We start from the raw sequence: 21,421 nt of genomic DNA on the forward strand, positions 1-21,421 counted from the left end.
CGTTAATCCTCATTAACTATTTGCTTATGTTGTAATATGTAACGTAGATAAGGTGCTTGATTCATCACTGCTGGAGGACTTGAATTCTGAAGAAGAATAAAATCTATCTTTATTGTACAAATGGAATAAGAAAATTAATAAATGCGACAAATAGGAATCCAATTTAACAAAATGTTTGGAGAAATGGCCCCCAAAAAATGTATATGATTATATAATAATGTCAGAGAGGATTCATCAATAATCGACACAACTGCATGCAATTAAAACTTGTAATTTGCTAATCTCCATCTAATAATATGATTTCTAGAGTCCCCACGGATATGTAGGATCACTCGCATGGTACCATCTGTAGCAATTTGGCATGTTTTTATAGTAAGGTTGACAAAAAGGATTTGATGCATTATTATTAGGATTGTTCTTTTCTCCATTTGATGAATCTCTTCCTCCATACCCATTGCTAAATCCAGTATAAGAGTTTATCAAGTATCCATTGTTGACGCGTGAAAGATTAAGTGAAGCATCAAGTAGCACCTCCCAGTTATCGTTTTCTTCATCTTCTAATTGAATCAATGGTGCCATCTCTTCTTCTGATTCCTCTCTCTCCGTTTCAACTAAACCATTATAGTTTTCTTCGAATTTCACCCACTGATTACTAACTACAATATCCCTCCTAACCATTTGCTGCTTATTCGTATCAGCTTCCTCATCTTCGATCGAACTTGATTTGTTCGACTCCACCCACGAAGATGGGGATGTTGCAGACGAAGATGACTCTGTTATCTGCCACATTCCATTGAGGAAGCTCTCCAGAGCTCGAATCTGTATCAATGGAATTTTTTCTATAAAAGGATATTCGTAAGACCCACACAATCCCTTTGCTTTGCACCAGTCATAGAAGTCGCAGAGCTGCTCCGCTTGCATGGCTGCTTTCTTGTAAATCCCAAAAGATGAGATGCAACTTCTGTATGGCATTTCGATCAGATTGTCCATAACCAAAACAATTTCCTTTCGAAACGAAGTGTAGCAAATGAAACTGTCGCGTATTATATGTATCATGGCAGATTGGACGATGAAGCTTTTAGCTGCAACTCCAGTTGGCCTGCAGTCCATTACTCGATCCATTAGGCTCTGAAGCTGCAGCAAAACTTCAAGGGTTCTATTGGCTTCTTTCATTTTTTCTTGTATGCTCTTTGGCCTGCGCAGTTCTTGCTCGTTTTCTCCTTCCTCTTTTGTTACCTTCCTGTCAAAGGAGAAGCAATCTAGGGCTTCGTGGAGCAACTGAGCATAGGATCTAATAAACATGGTGTAATCTTCCGGTTTTGAGGATGAATCATCACGAAAATTACAAGGATAAAGAGATAGAAGACCGTTTGATCTTGCATACAAAAGTTCAGCTCGAAAAGGGCTGTACTCAGGCAAAGACCTGAGCAGACGGTGGAGGAGAATGAGACACTTGAGTGCAACTTTCCAGCAGTGAGTCCTGCCAAAACGGCGGGTGAAGCTAAGGGAAAAAGAGTGAAACGACGAGGAAGAGATGGAAAAAATCTTCAGAATCTCATTTATGTATTTTTCAGGCAATGGGAAGTCATCAGGAGCAGTTGCTTTAACAATGATGAGATCAAGATCGCAAAAGCCTCCAAAAGTCGCCATTTTTGCATAGCTTACAGAGCTGTGCTCTTTTAGGGCGCAAAAAGCTTGCTTGATTCGCCTCATGGCTACAAAGAGGCGGAGACAGAGAGAGAGAGAACACCGGAAGGTGGCCGTGAAAGGAAGAAGGACAGCGGAGAGATTTTGTTTATAGGAAACACAAAGCCTAGAGAATGACGACAATACTATAGCTCTTGCACTGGTCACATAGTTTAACATTAATTTTTCTTTGCAATTATCGAATTTACAATTTCTATGGAAATTTTTTGAACTTTGTACGACAAAGACAACTGAGACGGCCAATGTTTTTATTATTTTAATAATTATTACAAGGCCTAACAATACTGATGTACATATTTGTCTAAGAACAGTTAATTAAATTTTTTTTTTTGAGAATCTCTCATATTTTTATTAATATTCGAATGATGTGACTATTAATTCTGGTTTACTTTTGTTTGTTAAGTTGTTTGAGTTATAATTATAATTATATAATATTTGAGCTTTAAAAATTATTATAGTATACTTCATTATTAGTAGCTGAACATATGTCTACCACCATTGAATTTTCAGTTTTTAATTGGTAGTATAGGCTTCCTTTAATACACTTGTGACACGCTTGAAGAGGATCACCACCATCATGACCTTGTCCAAGCTACTAAGAAAACTATAACTATATCAAGACAAAATAATACATTTATTATAACATTTTTTCAAAATAAAAAAAAAATACTAATTAGCGAATAAGAAATTTCGTAATCGTAGGCACAAAGAAAATTTAAAAATAATAAAACGTTCTTATAGCTCGATTGCAAGATGAGATTTTTATTAAATTTGAATTTAAAATGATTTAAAACAACCTTTTATATATAAAAAAGTTATTTGTATTACTTTAAAAAATCATACAAACTCATCTAATTTTGGATCTTATGCTTCTCAAAAATACAAATTTTGCAGGGGTTTATGTTTGTATCTCTGTTGACCATAAAAATTCTAATGTTTCTTGGAATGCATATATTTCAGTGAATGATGAAAAATTTTATTATTTAATTTTTAAATTTTTTATTAATTATATCCCACCTATGAATTTTAAATATTGAATGATTTATATTAAAAAATATATTATTTACTCTCTTAAATTTTAATATTTTAAAATATAAATGATTTAATATTTAAATATTATAATTATTCTCCGTATCTTTAATTTTATAATTTTTAATAATTTTATCCTTTATTTTTTTAATTGTATTATTCCATGATTAGTTAGTAATTTAATTTTAAAAATTGTCAATTTTTGAAATCGCAAAATAGATAAAATAATAAAAAAAAGAACAACTATTGAAACGGTGCAACAGAGGAGAAGAGGCCAAAGAATCAACACGGTGCCGCATTGGATTTAGGTAAACGGTGCGGATTAGAGGAAAGAACAGAGAAGAAATTATATGGACAGAAATTTCAAACAAGTAATTATTTACAATTAATAAAGAACATGCTAGACATTCAAACCCCGCGTTGACCTCTCACACGAAGACAAATCCATTGCCAAAACGCAAACATTATTGCGTTTAGAACGCGTGTAAGGTAGGAACGCCATAGAAGAAAAAAATTAAAATAATAACAATCTCACATGCAAATCGGGACAGGCATGAGCGAGTCAACACCGACCGTACGTTGACGACCTCCTCAAATTAAAATTTATTTTTTCTTAGTTTTTATAGTCAAAGTTTTGATTCTCTTTATGATCCATTCCAATTTCTAAAACCACCTCCCCCTCTCATCTTCAACGGTCAAATATTCAAAATTTCATCATCTTCATCAATCAAAAAACACCTTCCATGCCTTGAATTTTTTTTTTAATATATATCTTAATTATTTCTTAGCTCTTTTTTCTTCATTTGAAACTTGAATGTTGAACAAACTTGCCCGTGCGACACAACCCAGACCTTCTCTCTATCTCTATATATAAATATATATTTCTTTCTAACAAGAAAATATTACCAAAAATTACAACACAGCAAGAACAAGACCCTTTCTTTGCTTTCTCGACTACTATTCAATTTCATTATGATTTCTACCTGGATGAGGAGGAGGGCGACCCGGCGAGCTGCCGAGAAGCAGCGGCTAGAGAGGGAAAACGGCATCGACATGGAGCTGGCCATACCGAAAGATTTTCGCTGCCCGATATCATTGGATTTGATGAAGGATCCGGTGACTTTGTCTACTGGCATTACTTATGATCGTGAGAGTATAGAGAAGTGGATAGAGGCTGGGAACGAAACTTGCCCCATTACCAATCAGGTTTTGAGGAGTCTTGAGCCTATACCAAATCATACCATACGTAAAATGATACAAAATTGGTGCGTGGAGAACAGATCTTATGGGATTGAAAGGATTCCTACGCCTAGAATTCCTGTGAGTTCTGTGGATGTTTTGGAAATTCAGGCCAATATTACTGCAGCAGCTTGTAAAGGAGGGGATGCTGTTGGATGCAAAAACTCGGTGGCTAAGATCAAGACTCTGATAAAGGAAAGCGAAAGAAACAAGCGATGCTTTGTGAGTAATGGGACGGGTAGTGTATTATCAGCTGCTTTTGAAGAGTTCTCCAGAGTTTCTTTCAGGGAAAATGCTGCGGTTTTGGAGGAAATATTGTCTAGTTTGACATTAATGTTCCCTCTTGATGGAGAGGCCAAGAGTTACCTTAGCTCGGCAACTTCCATGGATTGTTTAGTCTGGTTCCTGAAGGGTGGAGACTTATCTGGGAGAAGAAACGCAGTTTTGGTGATTAAAGAGCTTGTTTCATCGGATAAAAAGAAAATCGATTTCTTATCAGCAACTGAAGGAGCCATAGAAGGATTATTTAAGCTGATCAAGGAACCCATTTGCCCTACTGCAACAAAAGCTTCTCTGCTGGCCATTTATCACATGGTCACATCAACTCCTACAAATGTGAAGGTTATTACCAAATTCATAGACATGGGTTTGATCTCATTGCTGATAGAGATGATCGTAGATGCCGAAAGAAGCATATGCGAGAAAGGGTTGGGTGTTCTTGATGGAATCTGTAGCTGTGATCAAGGGAGAGAGAAGATGAATGATCATTTTCTAACAATCCCAGTTCTAGTCAAGAAAATTCACAGAGTTTCAGACTTGGCAACGGAGTTCTCTGTCTCCATTTTATGGAAGCTTTGCAAGGCTGAGAAGAGGCAAGAGGGAGGCGTTCTTCTTGAGGCACTTCAAGTGGGTGCTTTTCAAAAGCTCTTGTTGCTCTTGCAGGTTGGTTGCGGGGAGAGAACGAAGGAGAAAGCAACTGAGTTATTGAAGATGTTGAATCCTCACAGGGTGAAATTGGAGTGTATTGATTCTTCAGATTTGAAGGAACTGAAAAGGCCCTTTTGAATCAAATTGACGGCACCATTTTGAACCAATTTTACCAAGAAGGTTAAAATCTCTTTGATTTTAATTGATGTTCCACGTAAAGAAAAAGAAAAATTACATACATATTCCATTGCAGATATTGCCTATCAAATAATGGTTTCTTGCACACTAGCTAGCTATCTTTGATTTGAATAAGTCATGTTTTGCTAGGATTGAGAAATGTCTGTTGCATTTAAATCACCCTTGCAAGGAGATTTATAATTTAGTTACCGGATATTGTTATTATTAACAATTCAGTATCTATATTTTCAGAAATTTATTAAAATATTTTTATTTTTTCTCATCGTCAATAAAATATTTCTTTCGTTTCTTTTTGCCGTTTAAAATATAGCAAAAAACCAAATTACCCCCTCCTCCTCATCCTTCGTTGATTATTCCTCCTCTTTTTTTTTTTAATTTTTCTTTTTCTTCTTCTTCTTTAATTATTTTTCGATTTTTGTTTTTATTTTTCTTTAAGAAGGAGGACCATTTCGTTGATGGAAAAAAACGATAAGAATATTTTAATAAATATAAAAAAATATAAGGACATTTTAATAGATATGAGAAAAGATAAAAATATTTTAATAGATTTTTAAAAATTTTCTCTTTTATCATTTATTTATTTTTAATGAAAAAAAAAACGAAAAGATATTTCGTTGATGGAAATAAAAGATAAGAATATTTTAATAAATTTTTAAAAATATAAAAACTAATTTGTTAATAATGACAATATTTAAGGACTAAATTATAAATTTTTTAAAATTTAATTATATAAAATTCTTTTTCTGTATGAAATTTTAATAAGCATAATATTAAAAAATTAAAATTGAATCGGTGGTGATCTTGTGGATATGTTTGAATTTTGGATGTAATTGAAACAAATTTCATATTGGTGGTTAGATTGAGATAAAGAGACAATAACATGTGAAAAATGAAAAATGTTGTTTAATAGTATTAATAATTAGAAATCATCAAATCAAATTATGGTTATTGAGTAATGTAAGTAAGAGATTTGAAGGTAAAAAACTAACGGCCAAATATATACAACTGCTAATTGTAAGAAAAATATTATTTATTTTGTTATCTTACATATTTGCTATCAACAACTAAAGATTTTCTACGGCCAAATCACACCACCATCTCTTGTTAGATTAAATCATGGCCGTTGAATTAATAAATGAAATTAGCTATCAAGAACTAAATTCATATTCTTCAAATTCTCAAATGTCAGTGCTCCTAAGTAAAAAGCACAAGTAGATCTTGAAAAAATGACTAATAAGAATAATAAACTGGAGATTGTGAATAGTTGTAGACAATCCCAAAGGGCATTAAATGTTGAGATACTGACAAAACGAAAAGATTATGATTTTTCTTTTAGGTTCAAACCGAAATTTGATATCACATCAAATAAAGAATGGAGTCTAAGAGAGGACTTGCCCATCTTTGAACAATTCCTGAATTGGGTTCCCCAAAGTAGTCTACACTACAGCTGCCCAAGTTGACATCACAAACCAATAACCTCTTACTATTCACTCCTTCGGTTGGCTGGCTGGCTGGCTGGCTGGCTTGGCTTGGCTGTATTTGCCATATACAGCAGCCCAATCCTACCCTTCACAACAAACTTCAACCCATGGGCCTCTCCTCCACACCAAATCCTAAAATTTGATGTGGTTTCAGGTCTTGTGTACTGTTTCTTGTAATTCTTATAAGAGAAATGTCGGCCATAATCACTCTTATAATTTAAATTAATTATTAATTATTATATTTTTTAATAAATAAGATGAATATATTTATGAAATTAGTTTATATAGAGAGAGTGGAAAAGAAGGAGAATTATTTATTTTAAATTTTTAGAAATGAAAATTGTCTTGAGGCTAATGAAAGATTCTAGATAAGGAGGTGAAGGGTGTGAGTCTCTCAAAATATGAGGAATTTTTAGTGGTTTTCTTTTTGAAAATAACATTTCATCTTCCTTTGCTTAAACAAAGCTTCAAGCCCAGATAATGCATGCATGGCGATTTCTCTGCCAATCAAAACACATGCTATGGAAAGGAATCTGAATAACTTTTGGATATTGTTATAAAAATATTTTTTAAATTCTTAGAAAATAATTTACCAAAAATATTTTTTGTTTAAAAAAAAAAAAACTTAAATGAAGCGAAATTTGCGGTTGAATAACCTGCTTAGCACTACTGAGAAGTTAGAAAATTTTTTAAACAAATGGAAAATTGACTTAATAAGGCAAAGATTCTAGAATGATCAGCACTAAGAACAAAGACAACAACAACGTAGTCACCCACTCACCCTATTCTATTGCAACCAAAATTTGCAGCTGGCATCCATATCATCACACAGCCCAATCCACGTCTGACACCTGACATTCACTTGAGTCACGAAAACGACATTGTTTTATCATATATTCCAGATAAAAGGGTTACCTGTTCATTATGTCTCAATCCCATTGGCGTCACCTTTCTACCTAAAACACAGTCCAACATATATATAAATATAGGGACTGAGACTTTCTTATCATCAATCAGCCATCCCAGGGATGGATCATGGAACCCAATCGGGCGGCTGTGGTTGACCTGCTTATTCCACATCATATGAAGTGGGTCCATTATTTTATCTGTCAAGTGACTAAGTGATAATAACATGCAAAAATCTAGAGTTCACAAGCACAGGAGAAGGCAAAAAAACATTCTCATATCAGTTGTCAGAAATGGTCTGAAAACAAAACTTAATGATGGATTTCATAAAGCCAGCTCAATTCAATCACCTACAGGATTAAACATTATTAAAGAATTTAATTTCATTAAAATTAAGAATGTAAAGTGAGATTTACAGCATTTACTTTCAGAAATATGAAAAAGGAGATGCTGAAACATATGTAAATAAGATCTCAAGGAGACATGAAATGAAACAAAAGAAAGTGAAAAGATGACAAATAAAGATAACTCATTCTCAAAGAATCTCTCTGTTTGCAATTCCTATCAATCTGATAAGCACCAGAAAAATGTACAAATTTTTTTTTTTTAAAACCTAAAAAGAGAGCATCAGCAAAATATTCATAAGATGGCAAACCTTACAAGAACAAGCACAAGGATATAAAAGAAACAATCAAACAATCTGAACATGGGGCATCATCTCAATTTCTCTCTTAACTTTTCTTTTTCTTCATTTACCGTCCGTCTGCTGATGTAAACGAATCTGCGAACCCAGATGGTCGAGTGGGTATACTCGTTTGCGTATTATCCCCACTTGTAGTAAATGAAGAAGAGGCATCCAAATTGCTTCCCTCAAATGCTTGCCACTTTTTGAGTGCCTGAGGCAAGGTCATTTCAAGGTCAATCCCATACATGTCATCAGAATCTGGTTCTGCTGGTTTCCATAGTTCAACAAGAGATGATAGAACATTAACCACATGACCCATGTCAGGCCTCTGGTAAGGTTCCCTAGCAGTACAGTGGCCGGCTAGCTCAGCAACTGTGCTAATGCTGGCCAGTGTTTCCTCATCGAGCTCAATAGTTGGGTCAATACATTTAAAGAATGTGTCTTTGTTTATGTGAATTCTTCGAAACCAAGTAACAAGGTGCAAACTCTCCTCAGGCTGGGTATCATCCAGCGCTTTTCTTCCTGTCATCATCTCCATTAGTATAACACCGAAGCTAAACACATCAACCTTGGTAGTCACTCGTCCAGTCACTGCAAGACATTGGAAAATTCGAGTTAAGAATGTTAACACTTATCTTTTAACTGAACAAAAATAAAACAATTTGTGGAAGTATCCAATTCATTATTGTAGATCAAGTAAATTTTACTGTGGATAGAGATGGTTACTTTCTCTGTTTTGCCTTCTCAAAGATAGTGTTTGTCTGTTGCTTATGGCACTTAACACCCAATTACTCTACTCTTTTTAGTCATAATAAAGCAATGAACAAAATACTACTCTAATCACATAAAATAAAGCATGAAATTTAAAGATAAGTTACCAGCGTATTCTGGTGCAAGATATCCAAAAGTTCCGGCTAGTCTGGTTTCAACTGAGGCTTTCCCTTCTGGAGCAAGACGAACCAGTCCAAAATCTGCAACTTTGGCGCGCATATCGTCTCCAAGAAGAATGTTGGAAGGCTTCAGATCCCTGTGAATAAAACTTTGATGTGCTAGTCCATGTAGATATTCAACACCCCTAGCAACATCCAAGGCTATGGTCAATCTTCTAGTCCATTCAAGTGGTTTCAACTCCTCTAACTTCCAATCAAAGAGATATCTACTAAGAGTCCCCTGAGGCATATATTCATAAACAAGAAGTCTCTCATTTCCATCCAAGCAATATCCAAGAAGTGAAACTAAATGCCGATGTCGGACCTTAGTGAGCACTGCAATCTCAGACATAAACTCTGCCAGACCCTTTTCACTCATGACTCCCGATTCCATTCTTTTTACTGCAATTTTTGTCCCATCATGCAATTCTCCCTTGTAAACAGTCCCAAAACCACCTCTTCCCAGTATGTTCTCCTCGCTGAAATTATTAGTCACATTTCTCAAAACTTGAATTGAAATCACCATATTCCCAGTATCAACTACATGAATGTCACTAGGCCCACTGCTTTCAGTATAGCTCTCAGCTCTACCATTAGAGCCTGATTGCGCAACTGTAATTTTCACACCATCCTCATCTCCAGAATGGCGAGGATGAATAATCATTGTATTTGGACTCTGTACCTTACTGTAATGTTTCTGCTTCCTCCTATAGAAAAACACAGCCAACCCGACGACACATAATCCACTAACAGCACCAACTACAGAACCCACAATCTTTCCCACATCAGAGTTCTTACTACCACTTCCATCAGAACCGCTGCCGCCTCCATCTTTGCCGGAAGGTGATTCCGGTGTCCCTGGAGGTGTACCAGGGGGAGTGAAGCTACTGCTATTCTTACCAATATCAGGGTTTCCATCAGTGATCACTTGCACTTGCCTGAAACTAGGTACCTTACCATAAAGTCTATTGTTTGCAACGTTTAATAAAGTAAGACTAGGCAGAGTTGTAAGCTCTGTTGGTATGGTACCAGTAAGCAAATTATCTGACAAAATCAATTTTTGCAATGAAGGAATTAATGAAAAACTTGGAGAAATTGTACCAATAAGCCCCATTTTTGGGAAGTTGATGACCGTAATGTTCCCTCCAGGTGAACACGAAATTCCTTTCCACTGTGCACAAGGATCGTTTCCTTCCCAACTATCAGCTAAACTCGCAGGGTATCCAAAGTCTTTCACAATTGATAACAGAACATTGACACGAGGGTCACAAGCAACACCAGGACCAGGCAAACAAAATCTATTAGACCCACTGTTCATATCCACTCTAATTCCCTCAGTAAAGTTTGGGGTTGGCCCCTGAAGCAGATTATTAGTCAAATTGACAACAGAAAGAGTGGGAAGGTTCCACAGTGGTGGTGGAACAATACCCGTGAGTTGATTATCCCTCAAACTCAACTTCTTTAAGCTAACTAACGGTGTAAAATCTGGCAACGGACCCGTGAAATAATTCCCGTGTAACCAAATCTCCTGCAAGCCAGTCATGTTCTGCAACACATCGATTGTGCCATTGAGCCGTGAATTACTCTTTTGGCCGTTAAGCCAGAGGGAACTAAATGACATCGCCCGTGAAAAATTCACCGGCAGTCCACCTTCCAGGAAATTCATTGCCAGATGCAGACTTTCGAGTGAAGTAAACACATCATTGTTGAAAAAATCAGGGATCGTGCCCGTTATACTAGCTCCATTAGCAGAGAAGTCCTTCAAGGCCGTTGCACTTTTAATACTTAATGGAATCTCCCAAGGTTGAAAAGGGTTATAATCCAAATTCACGTCGAATAACGAAGTCATCCCGTCAAAGAAATCGGAAGGAAATGAAGTGAAACCATTATCATGTAAATACACAGCTTGAAGCGAACTTAACCCGGCAAGACTCGGTACTGAACCCGTTAAATTGTTGCCCATTACCTCAAATCGCTGTAAAGCTGTCAGGTTTTTGAGGTCTGGAGGAAGAGTACCCTCAAGGTTCTGGCGGCCGATTTGGATAGCGGTCACACGGTTGCCTGTGCATGACACATGGGCCCAGCTGCTACATGGGTCAGAACCAGACCATCCTAAATTTGACGGATTGCCGAGGCTGTCTCTGAGTTTAAGCATCACGGCGGCATCCTCGCTCTGCTGAGAGCGCGCAAAAGAGACAAGACAGAGTAGGAAAAAAGGAACAACGGTAGGACCCAGATGGCTTTTCTTCATTGTATTGTATATGCTTGTAAGAAATTCTTCTGAGAAGAGCTAGAGATAGAAGGAGGCGCAGAGAAGAGTTAAAAAGATGGAAATTCGGGAGGTGGGTAATTGGAGTAATTTTCGGACATTGAGAAAGGGAAGAAAAAAAGCAGAGATTTTTGACGGAAGCGAACGGGTAGAGAAAGGGTGGTGATTGGAACAAGAAGCGGCGGAGACAGAGGAAGGAGAGTGTGCAGCAGCGTCAAAAAAGTTGGCGACATTCGAAGGTTTTATTATTATTTATTTATAAAATGGAAATAGAGAAAGAGGGTAACAGTTGGCACTTACGTGTGGGCCCCAACAATAGAGTGTGTCTTGGTGGTGGAGAATTTAAGGTTGCGTTTACCATCGGTGGTAAAAATTACTCTTTTCTTCCGTAATCATCGATTTGTAGTAATTTGCACGTACAAAAATTTCATTTTCCATATATTTCAAATAAAATAATATTAAACAAAAAATTAAATTATTTTTCATCTCATATAATTATTTTTATTAATTTAGCATTAAAAACTAAATGAGCGCTAAGCATAAATTAAAATTACTTAATAATTATTAATTTATTTAAAAGGATAAATAATTTTGAATTGTAAAAAATTTAAAATAATTAAATTATTTAATTTTTAATTGTATTTAAATAACAATTTTAGTTTCGCAATCTAATGCCCAAACACGAACACACGACTGGCAGTCCGTTACGCAATTTTGGAATGAGTTGTTTTGCATGCAACAAGCGTGTGCAATTTTACATTTTTTCAATTCTTTCACACTAATTAAAAAAAATTAAAAAAATAATAAATATCACTTTTTATATCAAAAAATTTGAATTATTAAAACGAAAATTGTAATAAAAAAATAAATTCGATAAACTAAATAAGAATATTTGAAATCATGTGAAAAAAAATCTCTTCAGATATTTTTCCATTTTGTATTTTATAGTATTTATTTATAGTTTCATAAAAATTCAATTGAATTAATTTATTTTTTAATATAATTTTGAAAATTTTACTTGTTAAGAATTATGTAAATCACAAATTAAGATTGATCTTCATAAGTTTGAATTGTGGAATCAAACTATAAATGAATTTCTTTTTTTAATTTTCTAATTTAACATGAATTTCCCAAAATAATTCATTTAATTGGTAAAATAGAAATTTTTTTAATGATTTGGATCCGTTTTCATTAAATAATAAAATTTCATAATCATTTAAGAATTTAATTACGTATATATTAATTAATTTTTTAAAATAAAAATTAGTGATTGAAAAATAAAATTTAAAATTTTTCAGATTTATTCAGATATATATATTAATTAATTTAAATTTTTATAAATAATCCATCAAATAATCTAATATGGAATTTAATAAAAAACAGAAAATGTTTATTGGTAAAGCTTTTCAGTTACATATGAGTTTCCCAATTTTAAATGCTTATGTGTTTAAAAAAAAATTATAATAAGATTATAGTGAAAAACATAAATGTAATGCAAAAATGGTAAAATTAGCTGGCAAATGCTCAGTTATTTCTATACTTTATAAGCTTTTATATATTATGAAATTATTATAAAAATTAACAAATTAATTAAAAAGTACATTTAAAATATTTCAATTTCTTTGTGAGAGACTGCATAGATTGACATACCCAAAATCCAGATTTACGATTCTACAAAGATACTGGCTTTTCAAAAAAGATAAAAGTATGATTTTTATTTTCACAATTTTCAAATATTTTAATTGGTACATCAAATTTGAGAGAGAACTTTTGTGATAAACAAATTGATTTTTTTTTTGTTATTCACTATTCGTTTTTCAATTTTAAAAAAATATTAAAACATCCTTGAAATTATTAATTAATTTTTTAATTAATTTTAATTATTAAAAATTATTAAAAAATTTAAAATATTTTCAATATGAAATTACTAATATCAATTAATAAATTTTTTAAAATTATAGTGATTAAATAATAAAATATTTAAAAGAAAATTTAATTAATAAATTTTTTAAAATATTAAAAATATTTTAGTATACGTTTTTAAAATTAAATTAATAAATTTTTGAAATATTAAAAATATTTTAATATACTTTTAAAATTAAAAAATTAATTAATAAATTTTCTTATATCATACAAACGGACTTAACGGATAATGAGGTCCAAAATCAATTGTTTGAAGATTGTGGGCTAAGCCTGCAAAGATTCTCCCAACACTATTTGCTTTGGGCCCCACTTGGGTACTGTTACTTACAGGTCAGTGTTTAAAACGGAAAATTATTATCTGATATAGAAAGTTATATTAATTAATTTTTTTATTTTAAAAAAATATATTAAAATATTTATAAAATTTTAAAAAATTTAATAATTAATCATTTATATTAATTTTAATTATTATATATATTCAAAAAAATTAAAATAGATTAATTAATATATATTTTTATAAAATGGAAATATCAATTTTTTTATACTACTAAATTAAATAGTAAAATATTTTAAAGTTAAACTAATAAAATGACTAATTAGTGAATTGCTTAAAATTTTAAGAATAATTTTATATATTTTTAAAAATAAAAAACTAATCAATTAATTTTTTCTATATTATAAAAATTAAAACTTAATTTATTTTATGAATAATATTTTTCATGAAAATATTTTTTTTATATATAATTTTTTAGTATTTGAAACAGTTAAAAGAATTAGTCAACAGAAAAATTAACTCATTTTCAAGAAAATGATATTTTTTTCAAATTAACAAATATATTTTTTTATATTTTAAGCATTTTATTAAAATCTCTATACATAAATTTATTATTATATTTTATTTTTAAAATTAAAATTAAAGAGAAAAAATAAATTATTTTATTAATTTTTTAATAAAAAATATTTTTTATTAAAAATATTTTATAAATACAAGTTATTTTTATTTAACATACCAACTAGTTGTGCATGTATTTAATATATTATTTTACTTAGTATTTTGTTTATATTAAAATAATTAAATGACGAAAAATTAGTATAATTGATTCGTTTAATTCAAATATAAAATTTAATATTGCTTATTTATACTAAAACTTTATTTACTAAAAAAATACAAATTAAAAGACCATTTATCATTTTCTTTGAATTGTAAATTGGGAGAATAAAATCTGAAATCTCTCAAATTTACTCAAATATATTTACCATCAAATTAAATTTGTAAGTACAAAAATTATTTATCATTAATTTTTGCATAAGTAAGATAATAAATTATATTTTTCATATTTTATTACATTATTTTCTACATAATATTATATAATTTTTATATTAATCATGTAACATCAATAGTGATGACCACTGAATTTCTTTACCCCGGTCCTGGGCCTTGACCACAGCCAAAGGCCCAACTCATTCATCCTTCAAGGCCGGGCTCGATCAAGCTTCTTCACTCAGGTCGGCCCAGCCCACGCGAAGCAGGTCCTCTCCTCTTGGGCTCAGCGTCCGGCCCAACTCTCGGCCCAGCCCAGTATCCAGAGCCCTACTCAGACAGCCTGGCAGATCCGCTCGAACGTACGCACGAGGAGAATCAGAGGCCGTTACGCATGGAGCAGGCGGCTGATACCCTCGTACACCCGAATCTGTATGTCAGAGACGCGTGTCCCAATCACGGAGAGGCCTTTACACGTCACCAGTAAGCAAAGCGAAATGGATAAAAGGGGAGCTTCCTCCCCAGGTAGCATAAGTTTTTTTAAGATTATTTTTCAGTACCAAAACCCTTGTAAAACCCTATTTTATTGGATCTCAGATCATCAATTGGCGCCGTCTGTGGGAAACGAAGGAGATCTTTTCATCGCCGGAGTTTTCACTTTCAAAACCCACTGAGATCCACGATGGCAAACCACCAAGAAAGTGACCTTAACATTCCAAATGACCTGAGCTCTACCCAAGATGGGCAGCAGTTCTCCTTTTCTAGCCCTACAACGTTGAATAACCAAACGCCTATCCCTCTTAATCCCTCGCCAAGCCTGGCAGGGAATACTCCCACCGTGACTCTGTCTAACCAGGACATTCAAACCATGGCTCTCCAGCTACAGACTACTGCTCACTGGTTAGGGCAGATAATGCAACAGAGGGGCCTTAGCACCCCAGTAAATGCACTCCCAGTAGTGGAGGAACCCAGAACCAATGAACCCCGACCTACCTCTGACCGCCTCCAAACTAACAGCCACGATGCCGGGGAAGAGGAAGAACCAGAGGCCCGAATCCATGGGAGAAGGGCAAGAGAGTTGATAGAAAATGAGGAGGCGGACAACTATTCTGTCGGAACAACCAGGGAAACGGGAACTGAAACAGAGGAGGAGGAATACAGCTGGGGCAAAGGATCCAGCCCGGAAGACGAGAAAATGAACCAAAAGCTGAAAAGGTTGAGAGAGCAGCTCTTAGCCGAGCTAGGTAAGAAAGATCAGAGCCAAACCTCCTTGCCCACTTCTTCTCCCTTCTCAAAGATAGTGCAGCAGGAGACCGTTCCCAAGAAGTTTATGATGCCGCCGATGGCGGCTTATAATGGAGCTGGTAACCCGAGAGAGCATGTCATGAACTATAAGACCTTCATGGAGTTGCAAACCCTGTCAGATGCCTTAATGTGTAAGGTGTTCCCAACAACGCTCTCGGGACCAGCGCGGGCGTGGTTCAACAGCCTGGAGGCCGGAAGCATTAAAAGTTTTGGAGATCTTGCCACTCGCTTCATCAGCCGGTTCATAGCCGGGGTGCCAGCAGATAGGAAGACGAGCTATCTAGAAACAGTGAAACAGAAAGAAGGTGAATCACTCAGAGAATATGTCGCCCGCTTCAATATGGAGGCCCTGCAGATTCCCGAGCTGGATGAAGGAAGGGCGGTGGAGGCCATGCAAAAGGGAACAACCTCTGCCGAGTTCTTTGGTTCTTTGAGCAGGAAACCTCCGACCTCACTGACTGAGTTGATGAAGAGGGCGGAGAAGTATATAAGGCAGGATGACGCCTTAGTGACGAGTAGATTTGCTAAAGGGATGGCAGGAAAAGAGAAAGCCCCGGAGGAGAGGAGGCCGGAGAGACACGAAAAGAAACATGGAAAGAGGCCTGAGCCGTACAAACAGGCCTGGGAGAGAAGGGATCAAAGGCCTCCTCCTCCTCCTCGGGCTCTTGAACCAAGAGTGCTCCCTCCTTGGGTTCCCGAGAAACCAACCCCCCTCAACGCTTCTAGAGCCGAAGTGCTCATGGCAGTCCAGGATAAGGAGTTCCTCCAGTGGCCCAAACCCATGAAGTCGGAAGCAGATCAAAGAAATCCTGACAAGTATTGTCAGTACCACCGGAGCCATGGGCACGATACGAATAACTGTTTTCAGTTAATCGCGGAGATTGAGAGGCTGATAAAAAGGGGGCACCTCAAAAATTTTGTGAAGAAACCAGAGGGACAGAGGCCTCAGCCTGGTCCGACATCTCAGACGCCTAGGAGAATAGGAGCTGGACCAGTGAATGATGGGTCCAGTGGGACCATCAACATGATTGTTGGGGGAACGGGAGGACGGATGAGCCGTCGAGGAAAGAAGAGAAACCGGGAAGGAGAGACCAGCAATAGTGAAGTCATGCAAATCGTTGACCACTCTCCCATGATCATCACTTTCTCCTCAGAAGATGCTCAGGGTATTCAGATGCCCCATGATGACGCGCTTGTCATTGAAGCCGTCATTCATAATTATCGGGTAAAGAAGGTCTTAGTGGATGATGGGAGTAAAGTCAACTTGCTGCCATACCGAGTGTTTCAGCAGATGGGAATCCCAGAGGAACAGCTGGTTCGGGACCAGTCACCAATCAAGGGGATTGGAGGAGCACCGGTACTTGTAGAAGGAAAGGTGAAGCTGGCTCTTACCTTGGGAGAAGCACCCAGAGCTCGCACCCATCATGAGGTGTTTTTGGTGGTCAAACTCCCACTGAGCTACAATGCGATTTTGGGGAGACCGGCGTTGTTCGACTTTGAAGCTGTCACTAGCATCAGGTATTTGGCACTCAAGTTCCCAACGGAAGAAGGAGTGGGAATGGTCCGGGGCAGCCAGGAAGAAGCAAGGGCGGTATACTTGGCCACAGTAACAGAGCCGAGCTCAACTGGAGAAGCACTCGACTCGGAAGTTCTGGAGGTCAGAGATGAAACAAAAGAAGCCCGGACAGAGCCAGTTGGAGAGTTGGAAACTTTCCCCTTATCAGGAGCAGATGCAAACAAGGTCTTCAGTCTTAATGCCAGCCTCACCAAAGAACAAAAAGGTGAAGTCATGGCCCTGATTCGAAGTCACGCGCCGACCTTCGCATGGAAGCCTTCAGACATGCCGGGAATTGACCCCAAAGTGATGACACACCGATTGAATGTCCTCCCCGAAGCCAGACCAGTAAAGCAAAAGAAGAGAGTAGTGGGAAGAGAGAAGCAGCAGGCCAACCGGGAAGAAGTGCAGAAGCTAGAAGAGGCAGGCTTTATTAGGGAAGTCATATACCCACAGTGGTTGGCAAATCCTGTGTTAGTCAAAAAAGCCAATGGCAAATACAGAATGTGTATAGATTTTACCGACCTAAATAAGGCCTGCCCTAAAGATTGTTACCCCCTACCTGATATTAATAAAATGGTCGACTCAACGGCCGGTTTTGATTATATATCTTCTTTGGATGCTATGTCGGGCTATCATCAAATCCCAATGGAAAGGTCGGATGAGGAAAAGACCTCATTTATAACTGAAGATGGAACTTATTGTTATAGGGCTATGCCCTTTGGATTAAGAAATGCCGGGGCAACGTATCAGAGGTTGATGAATAAAATCTTCAAACACCAGATCGGTAGAAATCTGGAAGTGTATGTGGACGATATGGTGGTCAAAAGTTCCACTTTCCAACAACACATAGCAGATTTGAGGGAGATATTTGGGGTGTTAGATCAATACAGAATGAAGTTGAACCCAGCAAAATGTGCCTTCTTCATTAGGGGAGGAAAATTTTTGGGGAACATGGTGAGTGGTAAAGGCATTGAGCCTAACCCGGAGAAAGTGGAAGCCATACTGAATATGCCAGAACCGACCTGTGTAAGAGATGTTCAGAGACTAACCGGGAGAGTAGTAGCACTTAACCGATTCATATCGAGGTCGGCAGAAAAGTGCTTGCCATTCTTCAAAAAGTTGAGAAAAGTACCGAATTTCGAATGGACAGAAGATTGCCAAAAGGCCTTCATAGAGCTTAAGAAGTATCTTAGCTCGCCTCACGTGCTCAGCAGTCCCATAAAAGGAGAAGAACTTCTGATATATCTGGCGGCCTCAGAACAAGCAGTCAGCGCAGTGCTAGTAAGGGTGGAAGAAGAAGAGCAGAAACCTGTTTTCTACGTTAGCAAGGTACTCAGAGACACTGAGGTCAGATATTCGAACATTGAAAAATTGGCTTACGCCTTATTGCTAGCAGTCCGGAAATTCAGAGTTTATCTAGAAGGCCACCAAGGAGTCGTGATGACAGACCAACCCTTAAAGAAGATTCTACATAGGCCGGAAACTTCAGGGCGGATGTTGGCATGGTCTGTAGAAATTAGCCCTTACTGTCTAGAGTACCGACCTCGAACAGCCATAAAATCCCAAGCTCTGGCTGACTTCATAGCGGAGTGCGCATTCAATGAGGAGAAAGGAGGATCATCCTCAGAGATATCAAGAAAGGGGGAAGAGAGAGAGCCCCCCCCCCAAGAATTTAGCTGGAAGCTGTATGTAGACGGAGCATCAGGTGCTGAGGGTAGTGGCGCTGGGATAATGCTTAAAGGGCCAGAAGGTTTTAAAGTATGTTATGCCTTGCGTCTAGAATTTACGGCTTCTAACAATATGGCCGAATATGAAGCCCTGGTAAATGGAATGTTGGTAGCTTCGGAGGTAGGGGTAACCGACCTCGAGGTGAATAGCGACTCTCAGTTGGTGATCAACCAGGTGACGGGAGTATATCAGGCTAGGGACCCCATCATGCAAAACTATCTTGATAAAGTAAAAACTATAGAAGCCGAGCTCACGGGTCGGGGAGTTATCGTCAGATTTCAAAGAATACCTCGGGATGAAAATGAGGAAGCAGACCTGCTTAGTCGATTGACCAAAGAGGAGTTAGAACAGCTTCCCGATGAAGTATATATACAGCATGTCCGTACACCTGCTTTTAAAAAGACAAACACGGTACTGCAGGTAGAACAGAGCCCAACTTGGATGACCCCATACCTGAGATACTTGGAGGAGGGTGAGGTCCCCGAAGATAAAGATGAAGCCAGAAAGATAGCAGCTCGTGCTGCCAACTACCAAGCAGTAAGGGGAACCTTATACAGAAAAGGGAAGTCCAGCCCATGGCTCCGGTGTGTGAGTCCGGAAGAAGCTGCAAAGGTAATGGAGGAAATACATAGAGGCCTATGTGGGGCTCACGAGGGAGCAGGGACATTAGCCAACAAAATATTCAGGCAAGGGTACTACTAGCCCACTGTTAAAAAAGAAGCAGAAGAGTTTGTCCGAAGGTGCGACGTATGTCAGAGATTTGCTAACGCCATCAGAACCCCTGCCACTCCTCAAGCGAGCATATCCAGTCCATGGCCTTTCTCACAATGGGGAACCGACATCCTGGGACCTTTTCCCAAGACTACGGGGCAAAGGAAATTCGTGGTGGTGGCTGTGGAATACTTCTCGAAATAGCCAGAGGCAGAAGCAATAGCCACAATCACAGTTCGCAAGATGATAGATTTCGTATGGGGACATATCATCTGCAGATTTGGCATACCTAGAGTACTTATCTCAGACAAAGGCAGAACAACTGTCAAGAAAAAGAAACGAAGCAAACCTAAAGAGAGGTGAAAAAAAAAAAAACTTACCATCAGAAGCATTTCCCTAATTGAAGATCCGAGCTCCTCACGAGAGCGAGATCGGAAGGACACTTGCTCCTTGGTAGAACTGGCTAAGAGACCAGTCAGGGCAAGAAGACGAGGATCCGAAGCCTCTGTGATTCCGCCGAATATTCGCTCCTTGAGAAATTCGGCGACAGCACTGGTCGGAGACTCGGAGGTAATGTCCGACGCGTTCAGAGAGTTGTCAGAGGAAGACAACGGAGGCTCGGCAGCAACACTTTTCCCCTTCCCAATGGAAGGAAGAGCTGGAGAAGATCCTGCGGCAGCCCTGGACTTCTTCCGAGCAGGAGATGGGGCAGATGTTCTAGGAGGGGCTGGGCGCTTGTCCCCGGTCTTTGATGGAATGCCCTCAGAACCCTCAGGTTCAGTCCTCACAGGGGCAGAGGCATCCTGGGTAGAAACCTCTGGAATTGGGTCCTCTATAAGGACGATCTCCAGCCCTGTCCCAGAGGCCTTCTTGTCTTTAGTAACAGGGGACTTAGATTTTCCCCCTGACACCCCTCCAGGAGAATGGGTAATACCCTGCTCCACTTGTTCAACAGTAGGGGTCTGCTCCACAATAGGAAGAGAAGTTCCTCTCACGCCCTCTGAGGAGGCTGGGGCAGACCTAGACCCTTCAGCAGGCCTAAGAGTTGAGCTCGACCCACCACGGCTAGATGGCTTGGTGCTGCGGGAGCTCGGCTTTGAAGCTCGAGAAGGAGCTTTGGCGGGAGGTCGGCTAACTTTCTTGGAGGAAGCAGCTTGAACCACCTCCGCAGCAATCTCAGTTACCGAACGCCCAGCCCCAAAAGCGTCGAAAATTGCATGCATATTGTCCCGAGATAGGACAAAGTTCTTGGGAAACTTGATGTCATCCATTTTTACCTCAGAAGCTACAAAAAACACGAAAGTACAAAGAGTCAGCATATTTTCTGATATTACGGGCAAAGAAGAAACAGAATAGTTGGACAAGGCACTATACCCGTGTCCCGGATATCCCTAAGATTGGACACGAACATACACTTCTCGACGTCATACTTCTTCTCAACAGAAGTCAGTCGAAGCAGCCCCACCTGCTCAATAAGACTCAATTGGGGCAACTCGTTGCACCCCGGAAAGATCTCCCCCCAACTTAGATCCACCTCCCACGTTCTGGCGGACCCTAATTTCAGC

General features: G+C 37.6%; 3 protein-coding genes across 3 annotated transcripts; 1 reads left to right on the forward strand and 2 right to left on the reverse strand.

The window, feature by feature from the left end:
- Window positions 1-16: 16 nt before the first annotated feature.
- LOC110604926 (putative clathrin assembly protein At2g25430) lies at window positions 17-1,991 on the reverse strand. The gene has a single exon (XM_021743212.2). It carries the CDS (start codon window positions 1,864-1,866, stop codon window positions 304-306), a length of 1,563 nt encoding a protein of 520 aa, XP_021598904.1. The 5' UTR covers window positions 1,867-1,991; the 3' UTR covers window positions 17-303.
- A 1,403-nt stretch (window positions 1,992-3,394) lies between these two features.
- Window positions 3,395-5,185, forward strand: LOC110605015 (U-box domain-containing protein 21). Its single transcript, XM_021743306.2, has one exon. The coding sequence runs from the start codon at window positions 3,709-3,711 to the stop codon at window positions 5,038-5,040; it is 1,332 nt and encodes a 443-aa protein (XP_021598998.1). The 5' UTR covers window positions 3,395-3,708; the 3' UTR covers window positions 5,041-5,185.
- Window positions 5,186-7,991: 2,806 nt separating this feature from the next.
- Window positions 7,992-11,602, reverse strand: LOC110605246 (receptor protein kinase TMK1). The gene is made up of 2 exons (XM_021743674.2): window positions 9,051-11,602; window positions 7,992-8,763 (listed from the first exon to the last, which is right to left on the reverse strand). Exons 1-2 carry the CDS (start codon window positions 11,350-11,352, stop codon window positions 8,240-8,242), a joined length of 2,826 nt encoding a protein of 941 aa, XP_021599366.1. The 5' UTR covers window positions 11,353-11,602; the 3' UTR covers window positions 7,992-8,239.
- Between the last annotated feature and the right edge of the window lie 9,819 nt (window positions 11,603-21,421).

Source organism: Manihot esculenta, chromosome 17, assembly GCF_001659605.2.
Source record: "Manihot esculenta cultivar AM560-2 chromosome 17, M.esculenta_v8, whole genome shotgun sequence".
Taxonomy (NCBI): domain Eukaryota; kingdom Viridiplantae; phylum Streptophyta; class Magnoliopsida; order Malpighiales; family Euphorbiaceae; genus Manihot; species Manihot esculenta.